Source organism: Panthera pardus, unplaced genomic scaffold, assembly GCF_024362965.1.
Source record: "Panthera pardus isolate Hobbes unplaced genomic scaffold, ASM2436296v1 HiC_scaffold_11, whole genome shotgun sequence".
Classification (NCBI taxonomy): Eukaryota; Metazoa; Chordata; class Mammalia; order Carnivora; family Felidae; genus Panthera; species Panthera pardus.
Window position 1 is genome coordinate 41,715,863 of NW_026526666.1, and position 25,977 is coordinate 41,741,839.

General features: G+C 36.3%; 1 protein-coding gene across 6 annotated transcripts in view; it reads right to left on the minus strand.

Annotated features, from left to right (window-relative positions):
• The window catches only part of NEXN (nexilin F-actin binding protein), a 53,712-nt gene that overhangs the window by 23,765 nt on the left and 3,970 nt on the right, over positions 1-25,977 (minus strand). For 4 of the 6 annotated variants that reach the window (XM_019413883.2, XM_019413878.2, XM_019413879.2 and 1 more), the window contains exons 2-5: positions 4,833-4,911; positions 3,231-3,422; positions 2,960-3,038; positions 2,727-2,875 (exon numbers count right to left, since the gene is read on the minus strand). In XM_019413883.2, coding sequence (XP_019269428.1) covers positions 2,727-2,875; positions 2,960-3,038; positions 3,231-3,422; positions 4,833-4,859 — 447 coding nt within the window. In that variant the 5' untranslated portion in view covers positions 4,860-4,911. The remainder of the gene's footprint in view (positions 1-2,726; positions 2,876-2,959; positions 3,039-3,230; positions 3,423-4,832; positions 4,912-25,977) is intronic. The other 2 variants (XM_019413881.2, XM_019413882.2) reach the window with 1 other exon arrangement.

A 25,977-nucleotide genomic window follows, 5' to 3' on the forward strand; every position in this document is an offset into this window, starting at 1 on the left:
CAGCTCAGGTCATGAGTTCAAGCCTCACATAGGGCTCTCTGCTGTCAGCACAAAGCCCGCTTCAGATCCTCTGCCCCTCTTTATCTGCCCCTCCCCTGTGTATGTGCTCTCCCTCTCTCTCTCTCTCTCAAAACAAAGAAAAAAAAATCTTTAATTATACTAAATTAAGATTCTCCCCCAAATTTTACTGGTCTTTGGTTCTAACATCCAGTATACAAAGTATACTCATTTTTAATTCATCATAAGATCCTAGAATCTGGTAGTTCTCCTGACTCAAGAATCCCTTCTAAAGCAGTCTTGAATATGGACTTGTACAAGTGGATTTTTCAAATTAACATTAAGACATTTTTTCCTTAGTAAACTCTACCCCCAAAGTGGGCCTTGAACTCACGACCTCAAGATCAAGAGTCTCATGCTCCACCAACTGAGCCAGCCAGGTGCCCCAACATTAAGACTTTTCTTGGGGCACCTGGGAGGCTCAGTTGGTTAAGCATCTGACTCGATCTCAGATCAGGTTTTGATCTCAAAGTTGTTAGTTCAAGCCCTGTATTGGGCTCCACACTGAGTGTGGAGCCTATTAAAAAACAAAAACAAATTTTTCTTGATTACCTATGTCATACTTCTTATATTCAAAGACAGATTCACTTTTATTAGATTTGAGCAGAAAATGTACTTAATTTTTAAAATTGGACTTTCCATATTTGAAAGATAAAATTACTATTGATAGTTTATTTTGCTCTACCTACGTATTCTCAAACAATGTAATGGATCAAAATTTTCATTAATCGGGATTCTATGGCACCCTGCCATGTAGTTTCTGGAGTTACTAAAAGAAGCGGTTCTTTCTCATGATACTTTGTCTCCCTCTCTGAGTATCCCATGTCTTCATCATATTCAAACACACCTCCTTCAACATACACGTCGTTTTTCTTTGAGAAACCACTGTATATTCAGTTCTTGGGGTTGTAGTGGGTCTTAAAGTCTAGTGAGTCATCAGTGCTTTTTTGGAAAAGTTGATAAGACTTAATATAAGTAGACTAAACCAATGTACAGTACTTGCTGCCAAATACCATATATTTTAATTACATATTTTATTACCTTATTTTATAATTTATATTGTAAATATAACTACATATACTGACATATTTTATATTTGACAATGCATACTCTATAATACTCACTTATATTTATATTCCTGGGTGAACTTACATTGCAAAATGAATTCTCATCTTTGATGACTGAAGATGTCAAAGTACATACCATCCTTTCTTTAGATAAAGATGTACAAAGTAATAAAATATAGGAAATTCCAATTCTTTTCTATAATTCATCTGGCATTATGTCATTATTTGCCACTATACAAGTGGTTATTTGTGCCACAGAAGTGGCTATTTGCGAAGTCTGGGTAAATACATTTTTTTGACATGCAAACATGGCATATGCTTTGCCTTGTCATTTTTCTTTTTAGAAAGGTAGGAAACTGGAAGGAGCATAGCAAACAGATTTAAAGCACTTAAAGAGTAGACAAAAAAGAGCCAAGTACAACTTCACAATAAAAATAGTTTTGTACTTATGAAGACTATGTTAATATATCTGTTAACATATTGATGAGAGAAGAAAGAGGAGCTAAAATGGTTTCATGACATTTAGGTGAAACATTTATAGTCTACTTACGTGTACCAGGCACTGTTCTAAGTGCTTTGCATTTATTAACTCATATAATATTATTAACAACTCTAAGATAAATGCCATCTCATTAAACTCAATACACTGATCATCTCTTTTGATCTTATAATGTAGACTAGGTTAAGTTCATAAACAATATAACAGTCATCAAGTCTATGACTAGGCATAATTTATAATGTAAAACAAGTATCAGTGCATTAATTTTTGTGACCTGATCAATTCTTTACTTAATAAAAGTATGACTATTGATCAAGTTTCTATGTCATTATAATCATTAATCACTTTGAGACATTAACTTTTTCTGGAAATTAGATCATATTCTTGAGTATTTTAAAAATACTTACTAGCCTCTAAGTTCTCATGCTCTGAGCTAAAATACGTGGGAATTCTAAATTCATTAAGAGACTATATAAGATCATAGTAACAATTTTTTTCTCCCCTCTTATTTGTCCCCTGTAGCTATGGGCATCAGTAATGGCTATATGAAAGAAATGGCTGTCACACATTTCTCCCCTCTTCTACTACCATCCCCAACTTAAAAAAAAAAAAGTTAATAAGCTAGCTAATACTACCATTATTAAATAAAATGTGATTTGTTTCAAATTCTTGGGTAGGAAGATTTCCTAATTATGCTTTAGTGTGTAATAATAACCAAGTATTTATTGATTGCTACTGAAAGACCAGCATACTGTAGATAGTTTATGTGACACTGCCTTATATCTTTGTAAAATCCTCTAACATGTCAGGAAAAACAAGAAATGTGGACAGTGTAAGGAATATGGACTAAATGACAAGTTGGTGCATAACAAAAGTTATCCTAGCATTCAACCTTAAGGTAAGTATATTCTGCCCTTAATCCTTCTAGGCATGTGATATATTTATCTGATATTAAATATTTGTGTTTAAGATCTTGTTTTCAAGTTAGCTGCTATTTAATAAGTTTATGTTATATTAAAATATTTTAATTAGGCAATGTACTGATTGTTTTATTTTGTACCATTAGTTTCTGAAGAAATACCAATTTAATATTTAGTGTATACCTGCTCAGCCCTTTTTGCTAATTCACGTTGTATCTTCCTCTTCTCTAACATATCCTGCTCAATTCTGCGTCTTCGTTCCTCCTCTGTCCTCTTTCTTTGTTCTTCTTGTCTTTGTTTCTCCATTTCAGCAAATCTACCTTTAACAGTTCCTAAGAATATACGAAACATGTTTGATATTTGCTACATTTCTGTTTTTGCAATTTCATTTGCAGTTTACCCCTCAAGTTTCTTACCTGTTAGCTTTGGGACATAAGCCTTTTCTACTTTAGAAGATGCCTCTTCCTCATCATCAGAAGCAAGCATTTCTTTAATCTAAATGGTTAAATAAATTAATAGGAGCATGTCAAAAATTTAGACTATATTATATGCAAAGTTTGAAATTAAATGACAAATACAGAAAATTATTTTAGTTATATTTAATATAAAATATGGTTAATGTGAATAAAGCATAAATTAGAAAGATGAAAATGAATTTTGCACAAGAATAAAATAAAATAAAATAACCTCCTGCTTTCTCCTGTTCCATTCTCTCTCTCTAATATATTGTTCTTTTCTTCTTTGCTTTTCATCTCTAGATCTCCTTTGATTTCTTTCTTCCCTGGCTCTCTGCATGGCTTCAAACTTATCCTTTACATCACCCTTGCCAAGTTTTGGCACATAGGTTTTTGGGACAGGTTTAGATGAAGAAAGCAGAATCTTCGTTAGAAGAAAATAAAGAGAAGAAAGTTAAAAAAAAATAAGATAGGAAGAAATCAGGTAAAGATAGATCAGCATAAGCAATATAAGAAATACTGAAACAGAAAACAAATGAGTTTGAAATATTTGTACAGTCAGAATCTGATTACTTTCTAAAGTCTAATTATGAAAAATGAAATTACAGAAAACAGAGTAAAAACTTCATTAATATAAAGGAGTTCCACTTTGTAGGTGCGAAGGCTAGCAAAATATAAAAACTGAATACTGGATTCTAATTTAAAACAACCTGTACTTTATTTTCCCACACCATTATTAAAGATTCAGATTTTACATCTCTTACTTAAAAGACACCAGGACTCATTTCAATAAATTAGGTGAAGGTGAAAATAAAGCAAAAGTTCAGGCTTTAAAGTTTATAGCCTCATTCATATGTCAACGCTCTTGCTTGTTTCCATATCAAATAGAAGTAAAACTGAAGGGCAGCCCTTTAGTACCCATGTGCTCCAGGTTCTTTGTACAAAGCAGTGATTTGTATGCTGTTACTACTGCTGTACTGTCCATCTAGAACTTCTGTAAACCAACATTAAAAATGTGTAAAAAGGCTGTATCACTCCAAGAAGGCTGAGCTCTAGGATGGCAAAAGAGATTCCCCTGGAAAAGGAGGGGTCTAGTAAAAGACTGGAGAAAATATTTCCCTCCACTCTAAAACCAGGAAAGCAAATTATTTTCATCATTTTGAAAATTAAGCTGATCACCGGAAGACGTTTCAGTAAATAAAACATCAGTGCCTCAGAACACCAAACCCGTTATCCTAGTAATAATGACAAGTTACTTATTAATCTGTGGCATACCCAGCCCCTCTATTATTTTCTTATGGTGTCATTGGCCATTTAAGGTTTTTTAAACTTCATAATGTTGGGGTGTCAGCAACTGAGCTCTTCTTACTACAACTCTCAGAAACTACAGCCAAGAACCAGAAAAAGACTAAGAGAAATTTTACTGCAGCTGTTGGGAGAAGTAGCTAAGACGGAGCTTTACCCGAGAGTGATTTTATTGCTTTCTCCTAAGAGTATATGTCAAATCTGGGTGGTTTTTTTTTAATACTAAAAAATAACTTCTAAGATTTATCAAGGTATTAAAATTCTATTCAAGATGTTAGCCATCACTTGCATTTCACTATCATTTACAGATTTCATAATTATGCTTCCAAGATTAGAATCCAAATGAAAATACTGGGCCCAAGACCGGCCTGTGAATTTTAGCTCTTACATTTTATATCTTGACACTATGTCATTATGAACGTCTGGATATGACCTTTCCACAAAGCAACTGCCCTTTAAGCAGTTCTACAGTCAATCCTATGTTTTCCCCCACCTTTTTTTTTTTTTTTTTTTAAGGTTTGAGACTTACCTCAGCCTTTTGGGAAATATCATTCATGTTTGCTCTATGTGGTCTCAGGGTGATTATGGAGCTTTGTATATTTTTGCACCTGAAAAAATACATTAGTATTGTATAAGAATTTTTAATGACTTAATTTTTCATATTCTATGTATTTTTGTAAACAGAAACAGCATGTTAATTGCTCCTCAAAAAATACTGACACAATCCAGGCCAGTAATAAATTGTGATAACCTTCAGCTCCTTTGCCCAAGACTCAGGGTAAAAGAGGATACAAGGTGCATGGTATTAAAAGATCCTTGTAAATTTATGGCCCAGAATAGCTTGGTGAATGTATCAAGTGTACTTGCAAAGAATTTGTGTTTGACAGTTACTGGGTGTATTACTCTAGAAGTACCAACTAGGTCAAGGTGGTTTATCGTGTTACTGAGATCTTCTGTGTCTTTTCCTTTTGGTGGCCCAGTTATTCTATCAGTCTTCAGGTATGTAGGATTGTCTAATAAAGGATTCTTCCTTTAATTATGTCATTTTTTTCGTGTAATTTCAACCTCTTAAGTGCATATGCATTATGATTATAACATCTTTTTGAATTGACTCATCAGTATGAAATCTCCTTTTTAAAAAAAAAATTTTTTAACGTTTATTTATTTTTGAGACAGAAAGAGACAGAGCATGAATGGGGGAGGGGCAGAGAGAGAGGGAGGCACAGAATCGGAAGCAGGCTCCAGGCTCTGAGCCATCAGCCCAGAGCCCGACGCGGGGCTCGAACTCGCGGACCGCGAGATGGTGACCTGAGCTGAAGTCGGACACTTAACCGACTGAGCCACCCAGGCGCCCCTGAAATTTCCTTTTTATCTCACTGTCTTGAACTTATCTGATATTAAAATAGCTGCACCAACTTTCTTAAGTTTAGTCTGTATGATATATATAATTTTCTAGCTATTTACTTTCAACTTATTATTTTATATGTACACTGCATCTCTTGGACACAGCATATAATTGGACCTTGTTTTGAAAAATCAATTCTGATTTTAAAAAAATTGTTTTAATGTTTATTTTTGAGAGAGAGCAGGGGAGGGGCAGAGAGAGAGAGAGTGAGACACAGAATCCGAAGCAGGCTCCAGGCTCCAAGCTGTCAGCACAGAGCCCGACGCCAGGGTCAAACCCACGAATAGTGAGATCAAGATCTGAGCCAAAGTTGAATGCTTAACCGATTGAGCCACCCAGGCGCCCCAATTATGATATCTTTTAATTGCAATGTTTAGTCCATTAACATTTAATGTAATTATTTTTATAAATGGACTTAAGACTACCATTTTACTATTTGTTTCTTGTTCGCCCCTTTTTTTCTTCCTCTATTACTCTTTCCCTGACTACTTCTGAACTATTTGAGTAACTTTTAGAATTTTATCTATTGGCTTTAAAAAATTTTTAATAGCTTTACTAAGGTATCACTGACCTACAAAAAAACTATGCTTTTAAAAAGTGCACAATTTGGGGGTGCCTGGGTGGGTCAGTTGGTTTCGGCTCAGGCCATGATCTCATGGTTTGTGGGATTGAGCCCCACATCAGACTCAGCACTGACAGCACAGAGCCAGCTTGGGCTTCTCTGTCTCCCTCTCTCTCTGCCCTTCCCCCACTCACGCTGTCTCTGTCTCTCTCAAAATAAACTTAAAAGAAAAATTTTTTTAAAGTGCACAGTTTGATAAGTTCACATATGTATGTACCTGTGACACCATCACCACAACCAAGATAATATAAACATTACCCTGAAAAGTTTTCTCAGATCCCTTAACTCCCCCCTTTTCTTGCTTCTCCCACCCACATCCCCAGGCAGGTATGTTTTTGGTCACCAAAGATTCAATTTTCTATAAATGGAATCAGATAGTATGTACCATTTTATCAGGCCCTTTTATCCAGCGTAAGTATTTTGAGATTCATCCATCAATAGTTGGATCATCAATAGTTCATTCCTTTTTAGTACTAAATATTATTCCATTGTATGAATATACCACAATCTATTGAGTTGGTTAAATACCACAGTTTGTTGAGTATACCACCATTCATCTGTTGCTGGACATTGGGCTGTTTGCAGTTACTATTATAATGAAGCTGTTATGAATATTCATGTGTAAACTTTTATATGAACATATACTTTTTTGAGTAAATAAAGTATAATGGCTAGACCTTATGGTAGATGTATGTTTAACTTTTTAAGAAACTGACAAACTGTTTTCTAAGTGATTGTACCATTTTGTCTTCACACCAACAGTATATGAGAGTTATACTTTCTCTATAGCCTCACCAGCACTTGGTATGGGTCTTCTAACTTTTAGACATTCTAAAGGTGTGTAGTGACATCACATTATGGTTTTAATTTACATTTCCCTAATAATTAATGCTATTGAGCATCTTTTCATATGTTTCTTTTCTACCTACAAATATTCTTTGGTAGAAGTATCTGTTCAAATCTTTTGCCCATTTTGTTACTGGGTTATTTATTTTCCATTAACTTTTGAAAGTACTTTACATATTCTGGATAGAAGACCTATATCAGATGTATGATTTGAAAAGATATTCTCCCAGTCTTTGGCTTGTCTTTTCATTTTCCTAACAATGTCTTTTGAAGAGCAGAAACTTCATTTTGATAAAATCTATTTTATCATCTTTTTCTTTTATAGTGTGTGCTTTTGGTGTTGTACTGGCTTAACCCACAATCACAAAGAACTTATCCCATATTTACTTCTAAGAGGTTTATAGTTTTAGGTTTTGCATTTAGGTCTTTTATCCATTTTGGGTTGATTTTTGTATATGGCAAAAGTTCACCTTTTTGCAGATAAACAATTTTTCCAGGACCACTTATTAAAAAAAAAAAAACATATCTCTCAGATGAAATGCTTTTGCATTTTTGTCAAAAATCAATTGACTATGGTGGGTCTATTTCTGGACCCTCCATTCTGTTCCATCAGTCTGTCTCTCCTGATGCCAAAACCACAGTATTTTTTTTTTTTTTTAACTCCAGTCACCGTGTCATATTCTTGATTAGTGTACTTTATCATGAGCCTTGAAAAAATTAGTGTAACCCCAACTTTGTTCCTTTTCAAACTTGTTTTGACTATTCTAGGTCCTTTGTATTCACATATAAATCTGTAAATACTTCTGTATTTGTTGATGCTATTGTAAATGATGTTATTTTTTAGATTTCAATTGATGATCATTTGTTGCTGGTATATAGAAGTATAATTTATTTTTGTATTCTCATCTTCTATCCTGCTACCTGGCCAAAGTAACTTATTAGTTCCATTGGGTTGTTTTTATAGATTCCATTTGATTTTCTACATAGATGACTATATCATCTATGAACACATTTCAACTTTTTCCCTTATAACCTGTATGTCTTTTATTTCTTTTTTTGGCCTGGACCATTCTGGATAGAACCTTCTTCAGTACAAAGTCAAATAGAAGTAGGGAGAGCAGACATATTTGCCTTGTTCCTGACCTTAGGGGAAAAATGTTTAGTCTTTCACCATTAAATGATTTTAGCTACAGATTTTTCTTAGATGCCCTGTATGAGATTAAGTTCCTTTCTATTCTTATTGTGCTAGAGTAATTTTAGGAATGGATGTGGGATTTAATAAAATGTCTTTTCTGTATCTATTGAGATAATCTTATGTTTGATTTTCGTTATAGTAAGCTACATTAATTTATTTTCAAATGTTAAATCAACTTTACATTCCTAGGAGAAACTGCATTTGGTCATGATGCATTATCCTTTTAACATACTGATAAATTCAATTTAATAAAATTTTGTTAAGAAGTTTTCCATCCATGTTTATGGGATGATATTGGTGTGTAGTTTTATTTTTTTGTAACATCTGCTTTTGTTAATAATAATACTGCTCTCATAGAATGAGTTGGGAATTATTTTGTCTTAATTTTCTGTAAGATCTTATGTAGAACTGATATCATTTTTTCTTTTAAATGTTTATTTATGTTTGAGAGAAAGAGAATGTGAGTGGGGGAGTATCAGAGAGAGAGAGAGAGAGAGAGAGAGAAAGAGAAAATCCCAAGCAGGCTCCATGCTATAAGTGCAGAGCCCAATGAGGGGCTCAATCTCATGAACTGAGATCATGACCTGAGCTGAAATTAAGTGTCAGACACTTAACCAACTAAGCCACCAAGTGCCCCTATATAATTTTTTCCTTAAATGTTTGCAAGAACTTTCCAGTGAAGCCATTTGGGGACTAAAGTTTTCTCTCTGGGAGAAGACAATATGATGAAGGTAGATGGGACATGATTCCATGTAATTATTAACAAGGTCCTAACTTTTGTTGTTCAGTGGGTCTGTGGGTGCTTATTACATTATTAACAGTACTTTCCTAATAAAAGCAGGCAGTACATGACTATCTGTCATTACCAAGGTTTGTGAGTAATCTAAATTCTATGTGCCTGAGATAAAACTAACCAGTAGTTCTAGTCTTGATCTCTTACCTGAGTCATTCTATCATATCTAGAGTTACCTATTAGATATTTCTTCTTGTATAACCAAGAGAACTTATCCTTCATTCTCATAGCTTCTCAAACCTTAGAGTTATTTCTGGTTCATTCTTTAGATCTCCTAAATTATGATAGACTGTCAAGATTTGTGATTGTTTCTTTCAAATTTGTTCTTATATATTACTTCACTATTTCCATTGTCCTCATAATACAAGACTTTATCACCTCATACTTTGATTACAACAATTTGATAATCAGATCTAAATCCAAATTTCAATTGTGTGCTTCCTGGTTAGGATTAGATAACATATGTAAAAAATTCTAGAACAATACCTAACATTAGTAGGTATCAATAACTTTGATTGATTTCATCACTCATGGTCTCCCTATCCTTTTTATCCTCTTCAGTAAAAACGTACATTTCCCTGCCAATTAGCATATATTAATATATTATTTGTGTAATCTAAAAGAGTAATTAATACCAAAGGGTATGAGGAAACTTTGAGCAATCTCACATAAATTGATAAATTTAGCTGGATTAATTGGCCAGAGGGAACTTGAAGGAGCCTTTTTTTGTGGCAAAATGAAAGAAAATTCTGTCGTTTGGTGACAGTGAAAAATTACCCTGTCAAGAGTAGTCCTGGAGAATAAATGAATCAGCTAGCTTCTTCATCTAATTTTTTTTTAAATCTTCAAATTATATCTTGACTTATTTATAGATTCTGAATAAAATAAGTTTAATTTTTAAATTTAATATGAGTAAAACCAGTTAAAATCGTTTTTTAAATGTCATTTCAGTACTCTGAGCTCTCATTCTGAAAGTCTGTGAAAATTTGAATAGTACTAACTTTAACTTTTTTAATTAAAATATGAGCAGACAATCTTTTGCTGAGTTTGCTCTGTTCTGCATTTTGAGGATAAAAAAGTTGTAGCAAACTAAGTTTGTTAGCTTTTTGTCTTATAGAATTGTCTTTTAAGATGTAGGTTACAAACCAATAGGACTCATATCTCTAGTTTTATAGAGATATGAAAAAAATTCAGAGAAAAAAATTCAAAATCAAGCAGGCAAATATCTATTGGATTCCTTTATAATTTTTTAAAGGAATTTTTTTAATTCCTGGTAGAAACAATATTACATTCCAATTGCTAACTCAGTTGTCTTTCTGTGCTAAAGTTAAAGGTATGAATTTGACTATGTTAGGTTCATTGACTTCACAAGAAAGAACTCTGTTCCACAGTTATTGATTGTAATGTCTTATTAAAACCAATTATCTTGGGGCACCTGGGTGGCTCAGTCCGTTAAGTGTCCGACTTTGGCTCAGGTCATGATTTCACAGTCTGAGTTCGAGCCCCACGTTGGGCTCTGTGCTGACAGTTCAGAACCTGGTGCCTGCTTTGGATTCTGTGTCTCCCTCTCTGTCTGCTCCTCCCCTGCTCATGCTGTCTCCCTGTCTCTAAGAATAAATAAACCTAAAAAAAATACTAAAAAGAAAACAACTATTTCACTAACACATCCTTTGATCACATATGAATGATAATAATCCAAGCTAACATTTATGGAGCCTTTATTGTGTGCCAGGTAATGTGCCAAGTGTTTAACAAGCATTATTTCATTTAATCCCCTCAATAGCCCTTTACGGTAAAGATTATTATCAAGCTCTCTCTCAAAATTTCCAAGCCCAGTAATTTTAAATTCTTAAAATATTAAGATGAGAATAATGTCTTTTGAGTTTACAGATGTGAAGTCTGTAAATTGTTACAGATGGAAAAACAGAGACCTAGGGGCATGTGGGTGGCTCAGTGGGTTAAGCATCTGACTTCAGCTCAGGTCATGATCTTCTGGTTCCCACAGGTTTGAGCCCCATGTCAGGCTCTGTGCTGACAGCTTGGAGCCTGGAGCCTGCTTTGGATTCTGTGTCTCTCCCTCTTTCTGCCCCTCCCCCACTCATGCTCTTTCTCCCTCTCTCTCAAGAATAAACATTAAAAAAAAATTTTAAGAAAAACAGATTTAGAAAGTTAAGTAACCAAGGGGGCTCCTGGGCGGCTCAGTTGGTTAGCCTACGACTTGGGCTTGGGGCATGATCTCACAGTTCATGAGTTTGGGCTCTGCGTCCCACTCCCACACTGGGCTCTCTGCTGTCGCACAAAACCTGCTTTAGATCCTCTTCCACCCTCTCCTTGCCCCTCCCCCACTTCGCGCACATACATGCACACTCTCAAAAATAAACATTAAAAAAAAAAAGTTAAGTAACCTGTTTAAGACCACACAACTAATGAGTGGTGTTGGACACAGGATAAAAGCAGGCAGTTCGACTGCGGGGTCTGCATTCTTACTGTATTATACTGATGCCAAAAAAACAGTGCAACTGGCATGTGTGGTGGGGCAAGGGGAATACCAACCAGCTTATAATGCCTAACCGACTAGTGCAATCAAAAGATCCTTTAATCGAATTATTTGAGAACCATAATTCTGAGCAGCAGAAATATATTGGAAGCTCAAAAGACATGACTGAAAGTATTCCCTACATTTTTTTTTAAATTTTTTATTTTTCAACGTTTTTAATTTTATTTTTGGGACAGAGAGAGAGCATGAATGGGGGAGGGGCAGAGAGAGAGGGAGACACAGAATCAGAAACAGGCTCCAGGCTCCAAGCCATCAGCCCAGAGCCTGACGCGGGGCTCGAACTCACGGACCGCGAGATCGTGACCTGGCTGAAGTCGGACGCTTAACCGACTGCGCCACCCAGGTGCCCCAAGTATTCTCTACATTTAGTGAAATTGTAGTTTTTAGCCGGCAACGGGCAGAACAGGGTATTTTGTCCCACGTGAGCACAGTTTTATTTAAGGAAGTTTATTTTCTTCTAAACAAATATGGGGGCACCTGCGTGTCTCAGTCAGTTGAGCGTCCAACTTTGGCTCAGGTCATGATCTCACAGCTCATGAGTTTGAGCCCTGCGTCCGGCTCTGTGCTGACAGCTCAGAGCCTGGAGCCTGCTTCGGATTCTGCGTTTCCCTCTCTCTCTGCCCCTCCCCCACTCATGCTCTGTCTCTGTCTCAGAAATAAACATTAAAAAAAAAGTTTTAAAAAATAAACTAATATGTGCTAGCAATTATTCTCTTAGAATTACTTGGCATTAAGGAGAACACAGAGTTAGGTTATTAAATGATTCTCAAATACTGAATGAAATGCAGTTATCTCAGCGGGCTGTGTTTTAGAATTCATTTAGTGAATTCATTCACATGTGATAAAGTCAGGTGCTGTTTTCTCTGATTTTCAAAGTGCCCAAGTCAGCAACATGCAGGCAGCACTTCTATTGTTGTAATTAATGACAGTGAAGAATCAAGTAACAATATTCACATGTATGGCATTGTCTTAAGGAACACACTGACCTATCTCAAAATTCTGCTCAACTGTCAAGAGTATAGAAGGCTTCTGAATTTATCATACAGAACATTATCTAACAGTACTCCTAGAATAAGCCAAATTCCCTCTTAATTGTATAATGACAGTGAGAATTCTGGTTTTATGAAGGCTTTTTAAAGTATATATGTTCCAACAAAGTCATGACATGGACACTGAAATGTTCAAAAATTATTTGAATGTCACACATTTTAGTGAATCTCAACACTGAACCATAAATCCATCAAGGACGTTCCTGGGGAAGGGAGTCAACAGTACTGACATTTAAGTCAAGGAATGGATCGTCATGCTCTCTAAATTGCAGCTGAAAGTTTTCAGTTTCCTTAAATCCTCTCCTTCCTGTCTCCTACCACCCCCTCTGCACCCTCACTGCACAATACCCTAACTACTCATGCCCTTCCTTCAAGGGCATAATGACCTGCGACTCTGCCCAAACTGCCTCCCTCTCATATATCAGCCAACTAGAGACCACATCTTAGACTAAATAATAGCTGCCTAATATGCAAATGATCTTAATTATGTGGTGCAATGTGTATTATGATATAAAAATTCCAGACAATTAATATACAGAAATCTGTTGCATTTCTATACACTAATAATGAAGTAGCAGAAAAATTAAGAAAACAATCCCATTTAAAATTGCACCAAAGAGAATAAAATACCTAGGAATAAATTTAACCCAGAGGTTAATTTTTCAGTATGGTGAAAACTCTGAAAACTGTAAGACATTGATGAAAGAAATAGAGGACAACACAAACAAATGGAAAGATGTATCATGCTCATGCATTGGAAGAATTAATCATTAAAACATCCAAAACATACCCAAAGCAATCTACAGATTTAATGCAGTCTGTCTCAAGACACCAAGCAGGAGTACTTGGGTGGCTCATTTGATTAAGTGTCTGACTTCAACTTGGGTTATGATCTCCTAGTTCTTGGGTTCAAGCCCTGCGTTGGGCTGTCTACTGTCAGCCAAGGGCCCGCTTAGGATTCTCTCTCCCTGCCTCTCTGTCCCTCCCCTGCTCACGCTCTCTCAAAAATAAATATCTTTTTTAAAAAGATACCCAATAGTATTTTTCACAGAACTAGGAAAAATAGCTCTAAAATTTGTATGGAACCACAAAAGACCTCAAATAGCCAAAGCAATCTTGAGAAAGAGGAACAAAGATGGAGGTATCACAATCCCAGATTTCAAGATATACTACAAAGCTGTGGTAATCAAAATAGCATGGTACTGGCACAAAAAGAGACTTGTGAATCAACAGGAGAGCCCAGAAATAAAGCCACACTTACATGGCCAATTAATTTACAACAAAGGAGGCAAGATTATACAATGGGGAAAAGACAGTCTTTTCAATAAATGGTGTTGGGACTGACAGCTACATGCGAAAGAATAAAACTGGACTTTCTTACACCACACACAAAAATAAACTCAAAATGGATTGACCTAAATGTGAGACCTGAAACCATAAAACTCCTGGAAGAAAACACAAGCAGTAATCTCTTGGACATCTCCCTTAACAACATATTTATGGATATGCCTCCTCAGGCAAGAGAAACCAAAGCAAAAATAAACTATTGGGACAACACCAAAATAACAAAGAAAACACAGCAAAGGAAACCATCAACAAAACAGAAAGGCAACCTGCTGAATGGGAGAAGATATTTACAAATGAGATATCTGATAAGAGGTTAATGTCCAAAATATACAAAGAACAGGGGAGCCTGGTTGGCTCAGTCGGTTAAGCATCCGACTTCCGCTCAGGTCATGATCTCACAGTTCCTGAGTTCGAGCCCCACATCGGGCTCTGTGCTGACAGCTCAGAGCCTGGAGCCTGCTTCGGATTCTGTGTCTCCCTCTCTCTCTGCCCCTCCCCCAGTCATGCTCTGTCTCTCTCTGCCTCTCAAAAATAAAGAAACGTAATAAAAAAATTCAAAATATATAAGGAATTTCTACAACTCAACACCAAACAAAACAAAAACAATCCAATTGAAAGATGGGCAGAAGACCCAAATAGACTTTTTTTTTCAAAGAAGATGTACAGAGGGTCAACAGACATATGAAAAGATGTTCAACATCACTAATCATCAGGGAAATACAAATCAAAACCACAGTGAAATATACCCTTACACCAGTCAGAATGACCAAGTACCAAAAGGACAAAAAAAAAACAAGTGTTGACAAGGAAGTAGAGAAAACAGAACCCTAATACACTGTTGGTGGAATTGGAAATTGGTGCAGCCACTGTGGAAAAATGGTATGGAGGTTCCTCAGAGAAGTTAAAAACAGTATTGCCATATGAACTAGTAACTCCACTACTGGGTATTTAATCCAAAGAAAACAAAAACACTAATTCAAAATGACATATGCACCCCTATGTTTATTGCAGCATTATTTACAATAGCCAAGATATGGAAGCAGCCTAAGTATTCATCAATGGATGAATGGATAAAGATGTGAAGATACACACACACACACACACACACACACACACACAATATTGTTCAAACATAAAGAATGACATCTTGCCATCTGCAACAACATGGATGAGTTTACAGGATATTATGCTAAGTGAAATAAGTCAGAGAAAGACAAATAGCTTATGATTTCATTTATATGTAGAACCTAAAAAACAAACGAGTAAGGACACAAATCCAATAAACTCTTATTTTTTTTTAATGTTTATTTATTTTTGAGAGAGACAGAGACAGAATGCGAGTGGGTTAGGGGCAGAGAGAGAGGAAGACACAGAATCCGAAGCAGGCTCCAGGCTCTGAGCTGTCAGCACAGAGCCCAACACGGGGCTCGAACTCCAGAACTGTGAGGTCATGACCTGAGCCGAAGTCGGATGCTCAACCAACTGAGACACCCAGGCGCCCCTCCAATAAACCCTTAAAAGGAGAGAACCAGTGGTTGCCAGAGGGAAGGCGGATGGAAGGATGGGCCAAATACATAAAGGGAATTAAGAAGTACAAACTCCCAGTTATAAAATAACTAAGTCATAGAGACGAAAAGCAATGCATAGGGAATATAATAAATAATACCGTATAACATTGTATGGTGACAGATGGTGACTACACTTATCATGGCAAGCACTGAGTAATGAATAGAATTGTTGAATCAGTATGTTGTATACCTGAAACTAAAATAACACTGTATGTTAATTACACTTCAGTTTTTAAAGTTACATATACAAATTCAATCTTGTCATAATTTTTCATAAACCCTCTCTCATACAAAAATTTGCAAACCTGTGTATTTTTACATTTAATAAAAGGGTAATACAAATATATTTTGAAGTCTTCCAAAATATTCTACTAGAGCTTTTGTTGTTTAAGGATTTTGTAGCAAATATTCAGGATTATATATTCTGATGACAACTTGTCAGTTAATTGTTGATTTTCTAAGCACATTAAGCAGACTGTGATGATGGAGGAAGACTGGGGTTAGAACCAGAAAACTACTAGGGTTTCTGTTTGGGTTGTTTATTAGATGTATGGTCTTGGGCAAACCAGTTTACTTCTCTCAATTTCAGTTTATATAAAACTATATATATAATATGTATATATTATATACAGATTATATAATTATATAAGTTATATTCACAAGTTTTTATATATTTATGTAAGTTATAATTATAGATGTTACATATAACATATAAGTTATATATTATTCTATAAAATATAATTAATTATATAATTATTATATATTATATAATTAATATTATATATAGTTGTATATAAACTGAAGTTGATATATATAATATATATAAAATAGGAATAATGCTTTTTTCATTTTCTCATTATATTCCTCATTATATTGCCCATAAAATGTACAGTTCTCTCCTTCAGAATGTCACTACTACACCTGATATTCTCAGCCACTCCTTCATTCTGAAATCCTTTTCACTCAGCTCCATGACACCATTCTCTCCCTGTTCTTTCGTGTCTCTAACCATTCCTTCTGTCTCCTCTGAGGACTTCTCTGCCTCTCTCCACCTCTTCGGTGTTGTTTGCCCACATTTCAGTCTTTGCCCTTTTCTTCTTACTCTAAACTTTTCCTTCAGTGATACACTTTGGCCCTTTAAATTGCCTCATTAGCTTCATCTCTGTCACACCTTCCTCCCACCCCATCACTCACACTGAAATATTGGCACACCTCAAGCCTTTGCACAGCTACCTCCCTTGGCTTAATGTTCTGCCCATTCCCTTATCTCTTAGCTAACTCCTACTCATCCTTTAGTACTTAGTCACTTTTCTCCAGGAAGTTTTCCTCGACTCCACAAGACTGGATTACGTGCTTCTCCTGTGTGTGTTTCCATATCACCCCCATACTTACACTGACTGTATCATTTACCACAACGTATGGTAATGAACTTTCTTGACTACCTCTTCTACTAGAATGTGAGCTCTTTGACAGTAGAGACTGTAATTTATGCACTACTGTATCCATAGCCCATGGCATTTGCCCAGCATAGACCTACATAATAATTGTTTGCTGATAGGTAAATCCTGCCAACTCCAAGGTGAAGCACTTTATAAACAGTTAAGGACTACTGTTCTCATCACTATCATTATGATTTTCATTATACAATAATGGAATACAATATAAATAGAATACACTATTTATTACACAAATACTTATTAAGCATCTGCTACGTGCCAGGCACTCTGCTAAGTATTGAGAAATACAACATTGAATAGACAGACGTTCTCCCAATTTTCATGCTGTTAATAGTCTCTTGGCCAAAACTCTCAACAAAAGCCTTGGAACAGGATTTTTAATGGTCCAGTCTGCTTTACTATCTACAAACACAGGTGGGGTTCTAACATCAATCATCTGATACAGAATTGAAAGGAAGCATACACCATACCCCAACCTTCCAGTCAGATGCCTAAGATAATGACTTCTATTCTCAGACTACTTTTTGCACTTCTCTTAATTCCATCCAGACTTTGACCTGTACATCTGATAGACTTTATGCTCCTTTCCCAGATTACCGTGGATTGGTTCCTTTCCAGTGCCTACCTCAATGCCTATAAATAAGAAATTATAATGTAAAATAAACTCCAAAAGGCATCATGGAAAGATTTTCAATATACATGTAGTAATCATCAAAACTGAGAAGTCTAAAACATCCCATCCCTTTAACCCAACTTTTATTTTCTTAATGAACTGTCTGTACTTATTTTAAAATCTGCTATTGGACATTTACAGAAGATTTTCAAATTAATCTTTTGGGAACATACTCTCATATTCCAAATATCCACTCAATCTTAGACTCATTGATTATTGCCTCCCACTTTCATGCTTTTTATATGCTATTAGTCAACATTTCCCCTACTAGTCTATAAACTTGTGTGGAATTTGGGGTGCCTCAGTCAGTTGAGCATTTGACTTCAGCTCCAGTCATGATCTCACTATTCATGAGTTCAAGCCCTGCATCGGGCTCTGTGCTGACAGCGCAAAGCCCACTTCACATCCTCTGTCTCCTACCCCGTCTGCCCCTCCCCCTCTCGTGTGCACACACGCTCTCTTTCAAAAATAAAAAATATTTTTTAAAAACTCATGTGGAATTTGCAGTTTTATTTAGAGCAGAGACCCCAGGCCCTCCTTTAACTACATATAATTAGGTAGCTAAAAGTATTCATATATTTAGTATTCACATGTATCACTGTCATTTTAATAAGCCTACAAAATGAGGGGTGCCTGGGTGGTTCCATCAATTGGACATTCGACTCTTTGGCTCAGGTCATGATCTCAGTTGGTGGGTTTGAGCCCCCTGTCGGGCTCTGTGCTGGTGACACAGGGCCTCCTTGGGATTCTCTCTCTCTGCCCCTCACCTACTCTCTCTCTTTCAAAATGGATAAATAAAAAAACTGTACAAAATTCAAAGTATTCACTTTAACAGTTTTCCCTTCCTCAGAAACCTGATAAACATTTTTAAATTATCAAGTTTTTTCAAGAGGTACTAGGATTCAAGTGTGGTGAGTACATAAAGTTACCTCAGTTTCTACAGGGAAGCTCTTTTAATGAGGTTTCTTTAAAGTTCTTAACTGATACATATTATCAGAATAATGATTTTAAGTATACATTATTAGTAAAATGAGGTTTAAAATGTTCTGTAGTAACTTCTAGCCATGATTCCTTTGATTTATAATAGGGTAACAGTTTGCCATTCTTTGTGTTTTCATCAGGCTCACCAGGCTGCCTCCTCAACTACTGCATCCCCTGCCCCTCTGTGCTCCTTAACTCTGGTCCGTCACTCCAGCTCTGAGAACATTACCTGCATAGTGCATCACAGATCAGAATTAAAATTCTCATCTGGGTCTGTAGGTCTTCTGCAGGCTTCCTCATGAGGACCTGGTTTCCCTTATCTTTTCCCATTCCTTCAACCTCCCACCTAACAAATTTAGTCAATAGCCTATTTCCACCTCCAAGATAAAATTTCTATACCCAACACGGGGCTCGAACTCACAACCCTGAGATCAAGAGTCACACGCTCCTCCCGACTGAGCCAGTCAGGTGCCAGGCACCCCCTTCCAAGATGATTTTTTTTTTTTTTTTTTTTTGAGAGGAAGAGAGCAGGGGAGAGGGGCAGAGGGAGAGAGAGAATTCCAAGCAGGCTCCACATTCAGCATGGAGCCCAACACAGGGTTCAATCCCACAACCCCAGGATCATGACCCAAGCAGAAATCAAGAGTCTGACACTCAACTGACTGAGCCACCCAGGCGCTCCCTTCCAAGACAATTCTTAAGCCACATTTTTTTTTTTTAAACCAATGAAGTACTTTCCCAAACTAATCATAATAGAAATGGTGATTTTCTCCTCTAAGCCCTAACTAAGCATGAATGTTTGCTCTCCTTCAGTCTCTGACACCTCTAAATGTGCTTAGGTTTCTAGGTGTATCTGGCATTTAAACTTTTAAATTTTTTATATTGTTAAACACCCCCCCCCCACACACACACATCTAAGAAATATCAGTCTAATCTACTTTAACTTTTTATTATAAAACATTGCAGACATCTGCAAAATTAGACTAATATAATGCACTCTCATATAACCATCAAAAAGCTTCAAAAATCACCTGCTTTTTCCATTGTCCTCAGCAATACAAAATCTGTTTATTTGTTATACCAGTGCAGCATGACACGTAAGTGATGACACTTTTCTGAGGTTTTAAACCCTACTTCAGCTGAAATCACTATATCCTAGGCACCACAGAGTACATCCTCCTGTTCCCTCAGAATTAGGCCCAGAATAATGCTTGCCTTTTATTCTCTCTCGGGAAGACTTTAAAGTAACTACTTAAAGAAAATCAGTACATTCTCAGTTGATTAAATCATTAATAAAATTAAGTTACATATACAAATAAAATGTAAGGATTTTTTTAAAGCTACAATACATCTCAGGAAAGACTTGGAGTCTCTACACTGAATGAAGGAGAAGAGCTGAAACTAACAACTGAATCCATATTATGAAGCCACACAGTAGGTGTTCTACACATGTTATTTCCTAGATTTAGAGGTTATGAGTGTGATAGAATTACAAATAAATGAGAAAAGATGGAATTAGCTGAAATGAATATTCATTCGCTCAAGAAAGTTACTGAACATCTTTCTGGGGTGCCTGCGTGGCTCAGTCGGTTAAGCTTCTGGCCCCGGCTCAGGTCATGATCTCATGGTTTATGAGTTCGAGCCCTGTGCCGGGTTCTGTGCTGACAGCTTGGACCCTGGAGCCTGCTTCAGATTCTGTGTCTCCCCCTCTCTCTGCCCCTCCTATGCTCATGTTCTGTCTCTTTCTCAATAATAAATAAACATTAAAATATTTTTTTAAAAAAGGTTATTGAACATCTTTCTGCAATGTGCTAGATGCAGTGTAAGGCACTACATATACAAAGATGAATAAAATCTATCTTTTTATGGAGCTCACAGTGTAGATGGGATGAAAGCTAATTACCGATATAACAAGGCTAACAATTTTAGTTAGAAAATGATTCATTTAAATAACATCTGAAAGTGTGGGAACACATATAAAAATAAGTTTTCTGATGTTAAAGAAAAATGCCTCCAGTAGAAGAAAGGCTATAAGTTAGAGGAGTGGTTTTAGAACTTTTTGAGTTTAGGACTAATGTCTGGATCTATTATTGAGAAGCCTTAGAGAGCTTCTGTATGGATTTTATCTATAGATATTTAAAATATTGAAAATTAAAACCCTCCACTCTCATCCTTTGTTCAGTGTAGAGGCTCCAGGTCTTTCCTGCGATGTACTGTAGCTTAAAAAAAAAAAAATCCTTATATTTGGGGCACCTGGGTGGCTCAGTTAAGAGGGTAAGCATCTGATGTCCACTCAGTTCACAATCTCGCGTTGAGGTCAGAGCCCCATATTGGGCTCTGTGCTGACAGCTCAGAGCCGGGAGCCTGCTTCAGATTCTGTGTCTCCCTCTCGTTCTGCCCCTCTCTTCCTCATGCTCTGTCTCTCAAAAATAAACATTAAAAAAACCCTTACATTTTATTTATATATGTAACTTAATTTTATTAATAATGTCATCAAATAAGAACTTACAATTCTTTTTGACTGGTTACTTCAAAGTCTTCCCAAGAGAGTCCTTTCAAATAATAACAAACCCCATTACATATCAACACACACATTTTATGAAAGTAACTATTTTTCAGAATAAAAATAGTAAGAGTGGCATTGTTTTACATTTTTTGCACATCTCTAATTCTGACTTAATAAAAGGTACATTCTCATACCTTCTTCTGCATTTGAACTATTGTGACATGTTGTTTTGATTGAAGTATTAAAGATATGGCCTCAAAAAAGAAAAATCAAGATATGGCCTCATACAGATGCATAATTGAAAAAGGAAGAACTTTATGGGCCCCTAAAGGCTGTTGGATATTCCCAGGAATTCTAAAACCACATTCTGAGATTTGCTGAATTACAGGAAAGAATGTTCTATCAACTCACGTTAGTTCTTTCTACAAAGGGAGTAGTTGGACTGAGTACCCCTCACTGTTTTAGAATGCTAAATGAAGTTGTTTTAATAACTTAATTCCTATACTCAGTAACCTGAATACCAAAGGATTTTGGGAATCTCACAGTCTTTTCCTAATCTAATTAAGTGACTTTTCTTCCGCTTGTTCAGGCAATGCAGTGTCTTTGGCCACCTTAAGGGGGCAGCAGCAACACAACAATTCAGCCTCGATGCACTGTTGTGTTAAAGATCTCAGGCAAGCCAGATGAATTGTTATCAAGAATGAGTAGAGAGAAAACACTAAAGGACAAGGTTTAAACATGTAGCTCATCAACAAGAGCTTGGTCATAATAAAGAAGGCTGGGATGATGAAGGGATTTAATGATGCCAGTCTAGCATATTAATCATTCATGTTAAATGAAGACAGCTAAGTATTCATCATAGGTTTCAGAGGGAGTATCACAATACTACCATAGCCTATAGCATATTATGATAGGATTTATCAAAAAGGTTGCATTTTTCTCCGAATTTGACATATATGGTCTGTATTAACGATACAGTATTTTTGTGAGAAGGAAAACGTACTTTGTACTAGACATTATGCCTGGCAATGGGATACTAGACACTATGCCTGGCAAAGGCTGTATGAAACAGCCTTTGAAATCAAATAGCTTTGTTGGAAGAAATAGATGGGACCGCAACTAGTTAATGCACAACATATTAAGTGCTATAATAGCAGTATATACACAGGGCTGTAGAAACATGGAAAAGTTGTGGAAAAGACAATGGTGGGATAAAGGAGGGGCTTGGGACTAAGGAACATTACACAGAGATAGTGACATTTGATTTAGACCTTGAAAGAGAAATAGGAGAAGATAAATAGGATTTCACACATTCAGACAAAAGAAGCAACAAGAACAAAAACACCAATTGCCTGATGACCTGTTGCAAATTTGGGGAACTATAAGTTACCCAGCAAATATATGGTGAAACTAGAAAAACAGGCGGGGCACAGACTGGGAACATTCCTAAATGTCATATTAAGAAAGTTTAGACTTGATCCTATAGGCAATGAGGATCTAGAAAGGGATTGTTTTAAAGCAAGAATATGAATTGGATACATAGTCTAGAAAGAAAAAGCACTCTGACAGCCATGCAGAAAATTGAGGTACACGGAAGAGGACAAATACAGTGGTCCCGGCAAGAGAACACCTGAATTAAGACAGGGGCATTACAAATCAAAAACTGGAAGAGACATTTTAGCAGTGGAACTGACAGGACATAGTGACCCATTCATGCCCTTATTTAATACGTGTTCATTAAGCTCCTACTATATGCCAGGCACTGTCCTAGGCTGTGAGAGATGAAAGTGAACCAAAAGACAAAGTCCCTGCTTCCAGGGAACTTACCTTGCAGTGGGGCCACTACTGCAAGAGCTTTGGCCAGTTAGATTTGGAGAGGGAGAGGAGAGGCAAGGAATACTGTGAAGAATTAGCTCAAAGTTTCTAGTTTGAGAAAATGAGTAGACAGAGTTACCATTGAGATTAAATCTGAAAATATGTTTAAGGAGTCAGAAAATGAGCTCAGTTTTAAATAGGTTTTACTACCTGTCAGAATGACATGGATTTTAATCCTGGGTGGCTCAGTGAGTTAAGCATCTGAATCTGGATTTTGGCTCAGGCCATGATCTCACAGTGAGTGTGATCGAGCCCCTTGTTGACAGCATGGACAGAGCCTGCTTGGGATATTCATTCTCTCTCTCTCTCTCTCTCTCTCCCCCCCCCCCCCCCCGCACTCACTCCTGTGTGCATGCTCTCTCTCTCAAAATAAAAAAATAAGTATTAAAAAAAAAAAAGAATCAGGATTTTTAGAGCTCATTATACAAAGACTTTAAAGATCAGCTTTGTGCAGTGGCAGGATCGTAGCCAATGAGGGTTCAATTATTGCTAATTGAAAGATCGTTTAGTCCAATCCCTTCACTTACCATATGGAAAAAGAGGCACAGAGACTCAGTGACTTATCTGAGGTTGCAAATGTTCAGCTGCAGGTTTGACTGTTACTCGATTACTTATTTTATCATTCTCCATTTTTATCTAATTTTAAAGTATGTGAAATATATGTATATATATATATATAAATATATACACATATATATATTTATATACATAATATGCTGGATGGGTAATACTAATATTGGTATCAACAGGTACAGCAATTAGTGAGACAGGCTTTAAGACACTTTTGAAAATGACTTAATAGCCTGATAAAATGTGTTTCAAGAATAGAGTATAATTTGGAGCTGTTATAAAATAATTTCCAGGTTGAGTATTAAGGTATGAAGCTCAAGCTGTGAGACAATATGTAAATCTCATAGTAGAATATAATATTAAGTACATCAGATCTAAAAATATTCATGCTAATGTTTGTATTCTAGAATTTCATTGGATCTATGCTTGACCTCTATATTTTCTAAATTAATTTTCCTTGACTTTTTTAGATATTCAATTAAAATATTTCAACATAGCAAATAATGCAGGAATCAAGAAAATAATTTTTTTAAGTTTATTCATTTATTTTCAGAGACAGAGAGAGAGAGAGAGAGAGAGAACACAAGCAGGGGAGGGGCAGGGAGAGAGGAAGAGAGAGAGAATCCCAAGCAGGCTCTGCTCTGTCAGTGCGGAGGCTGACCCAGGGCTCAAATCCATGAACCACAAGATCATGACCTGAGCCAAAACCAAGAGTCAGATGCTCAACCAACTGAGCCACCCAGGTACTCCTTAAGAAAAGAATTTTAAATCTTAGCTATCATTTATAATAATGGTTACATTGTGTTAATGTGTTATCTCCTTTCTCAAGGAACAGAACTGTCACGACTGACAGCTTTAAATCTGCATTTCATTAAACTCAAGTAAATTATTTGTCTCAAATTTTAAGAAGGTTTTAGAACACCTAACTATATACTACAGGTATATACTACAGGTTTTAACAGGGTTAAAACCTATCCCTTTACAGTCTTTGGAACTATCCCATAGGTTAAAACCTATCCCTTTACAGTCTTTGGAACAAACAACAACATTGTTTTGAGCTTCATAAAATGTGAGCCTAAATTTTATCATTTTTCACTTCACCAGAAATATATACTTAAATACAGTATAACTTGGGGCACCTGGGTGGCTCAGTCGGTTAAGCATCTGACTTAGGCTCAGGTCATGATCTCATGGTTCATGAGTTTGAGCCCCTCATTGGGACCATAGAACCCACTTCGGATCCTCTGTCTCCCTCTCTCTCTGTTCCCCTCTCGCTTGTGCGCCCTCACGCTCTCTCTCTCTCTCAAATAAAAAACATTTACAAAATACAACTTTATTACATTTCTTTAGTAAAGATGGTAACTTTATACTTTAAAAATACTATAAAACCTGTGATAAGCCTTGTCACAATTCAAAAATGTTAAATTAGATCCTATTTTATCTGTCAGAAATAGATTTTTTTCTTCCTACCAATATAAACAATTCCTCACTAGTGACAAAGAATCTTATTTTCAACCTGCCTTGACATTCTTCTGTATTAATAAAGTATAATACTTTGCACTCATATGACTGTATTTGATAGTTTTCAGAGGGCAATCACTGTGCTAGGAGTACCCTTAAAAGCAAGAATGCTACTCTATTCTTTTTTTTTTTTTTTAATGTTTATTTATTTTTGAGAGACAGAGCATGAGCAGGGGAGGGGCAGACAGACAGGGAGACACAGAATCTGAAGCAGGTTCCAGGCTCTGAGCTGTCAGCACAGATCCCAACACAGGGCTTAAACTCACCAATGTGAGATCGTGACCTGAGCCAAAGTCAGATATTCAACCGACTGAGCCACCCTGGTGCCCCTGCTCTACTCTATTCTTTATCCTTAGCATCTCATACAACTAGGACACACAGTACAAACTCAACTCATATTTGGAGGAGTGAATGAATGACAAAGAGAGAACAGGAAAATTGTCTAATCCAAAGTCAACCCAAATAGAACTTATGATTAACATCTCCCAAAAGAAGGCTGCTGGTAAGAATGCATGCATGAATGAATAGAAAACGAAGTAAAATGGACTGGATTTACATTAAACTAGGTCTCATGAAAAACCAGAAGTTGGCTTCCAAAGCACATGGATGTGGTACTCTCTGGAGGAGAATGGGCTTCCTAACCTTCTCTGCAAGTGGAAATGGCCTTTCAAATGAAGGACACAGCTGGGAAGGGGCAGCCCCAGGCCCT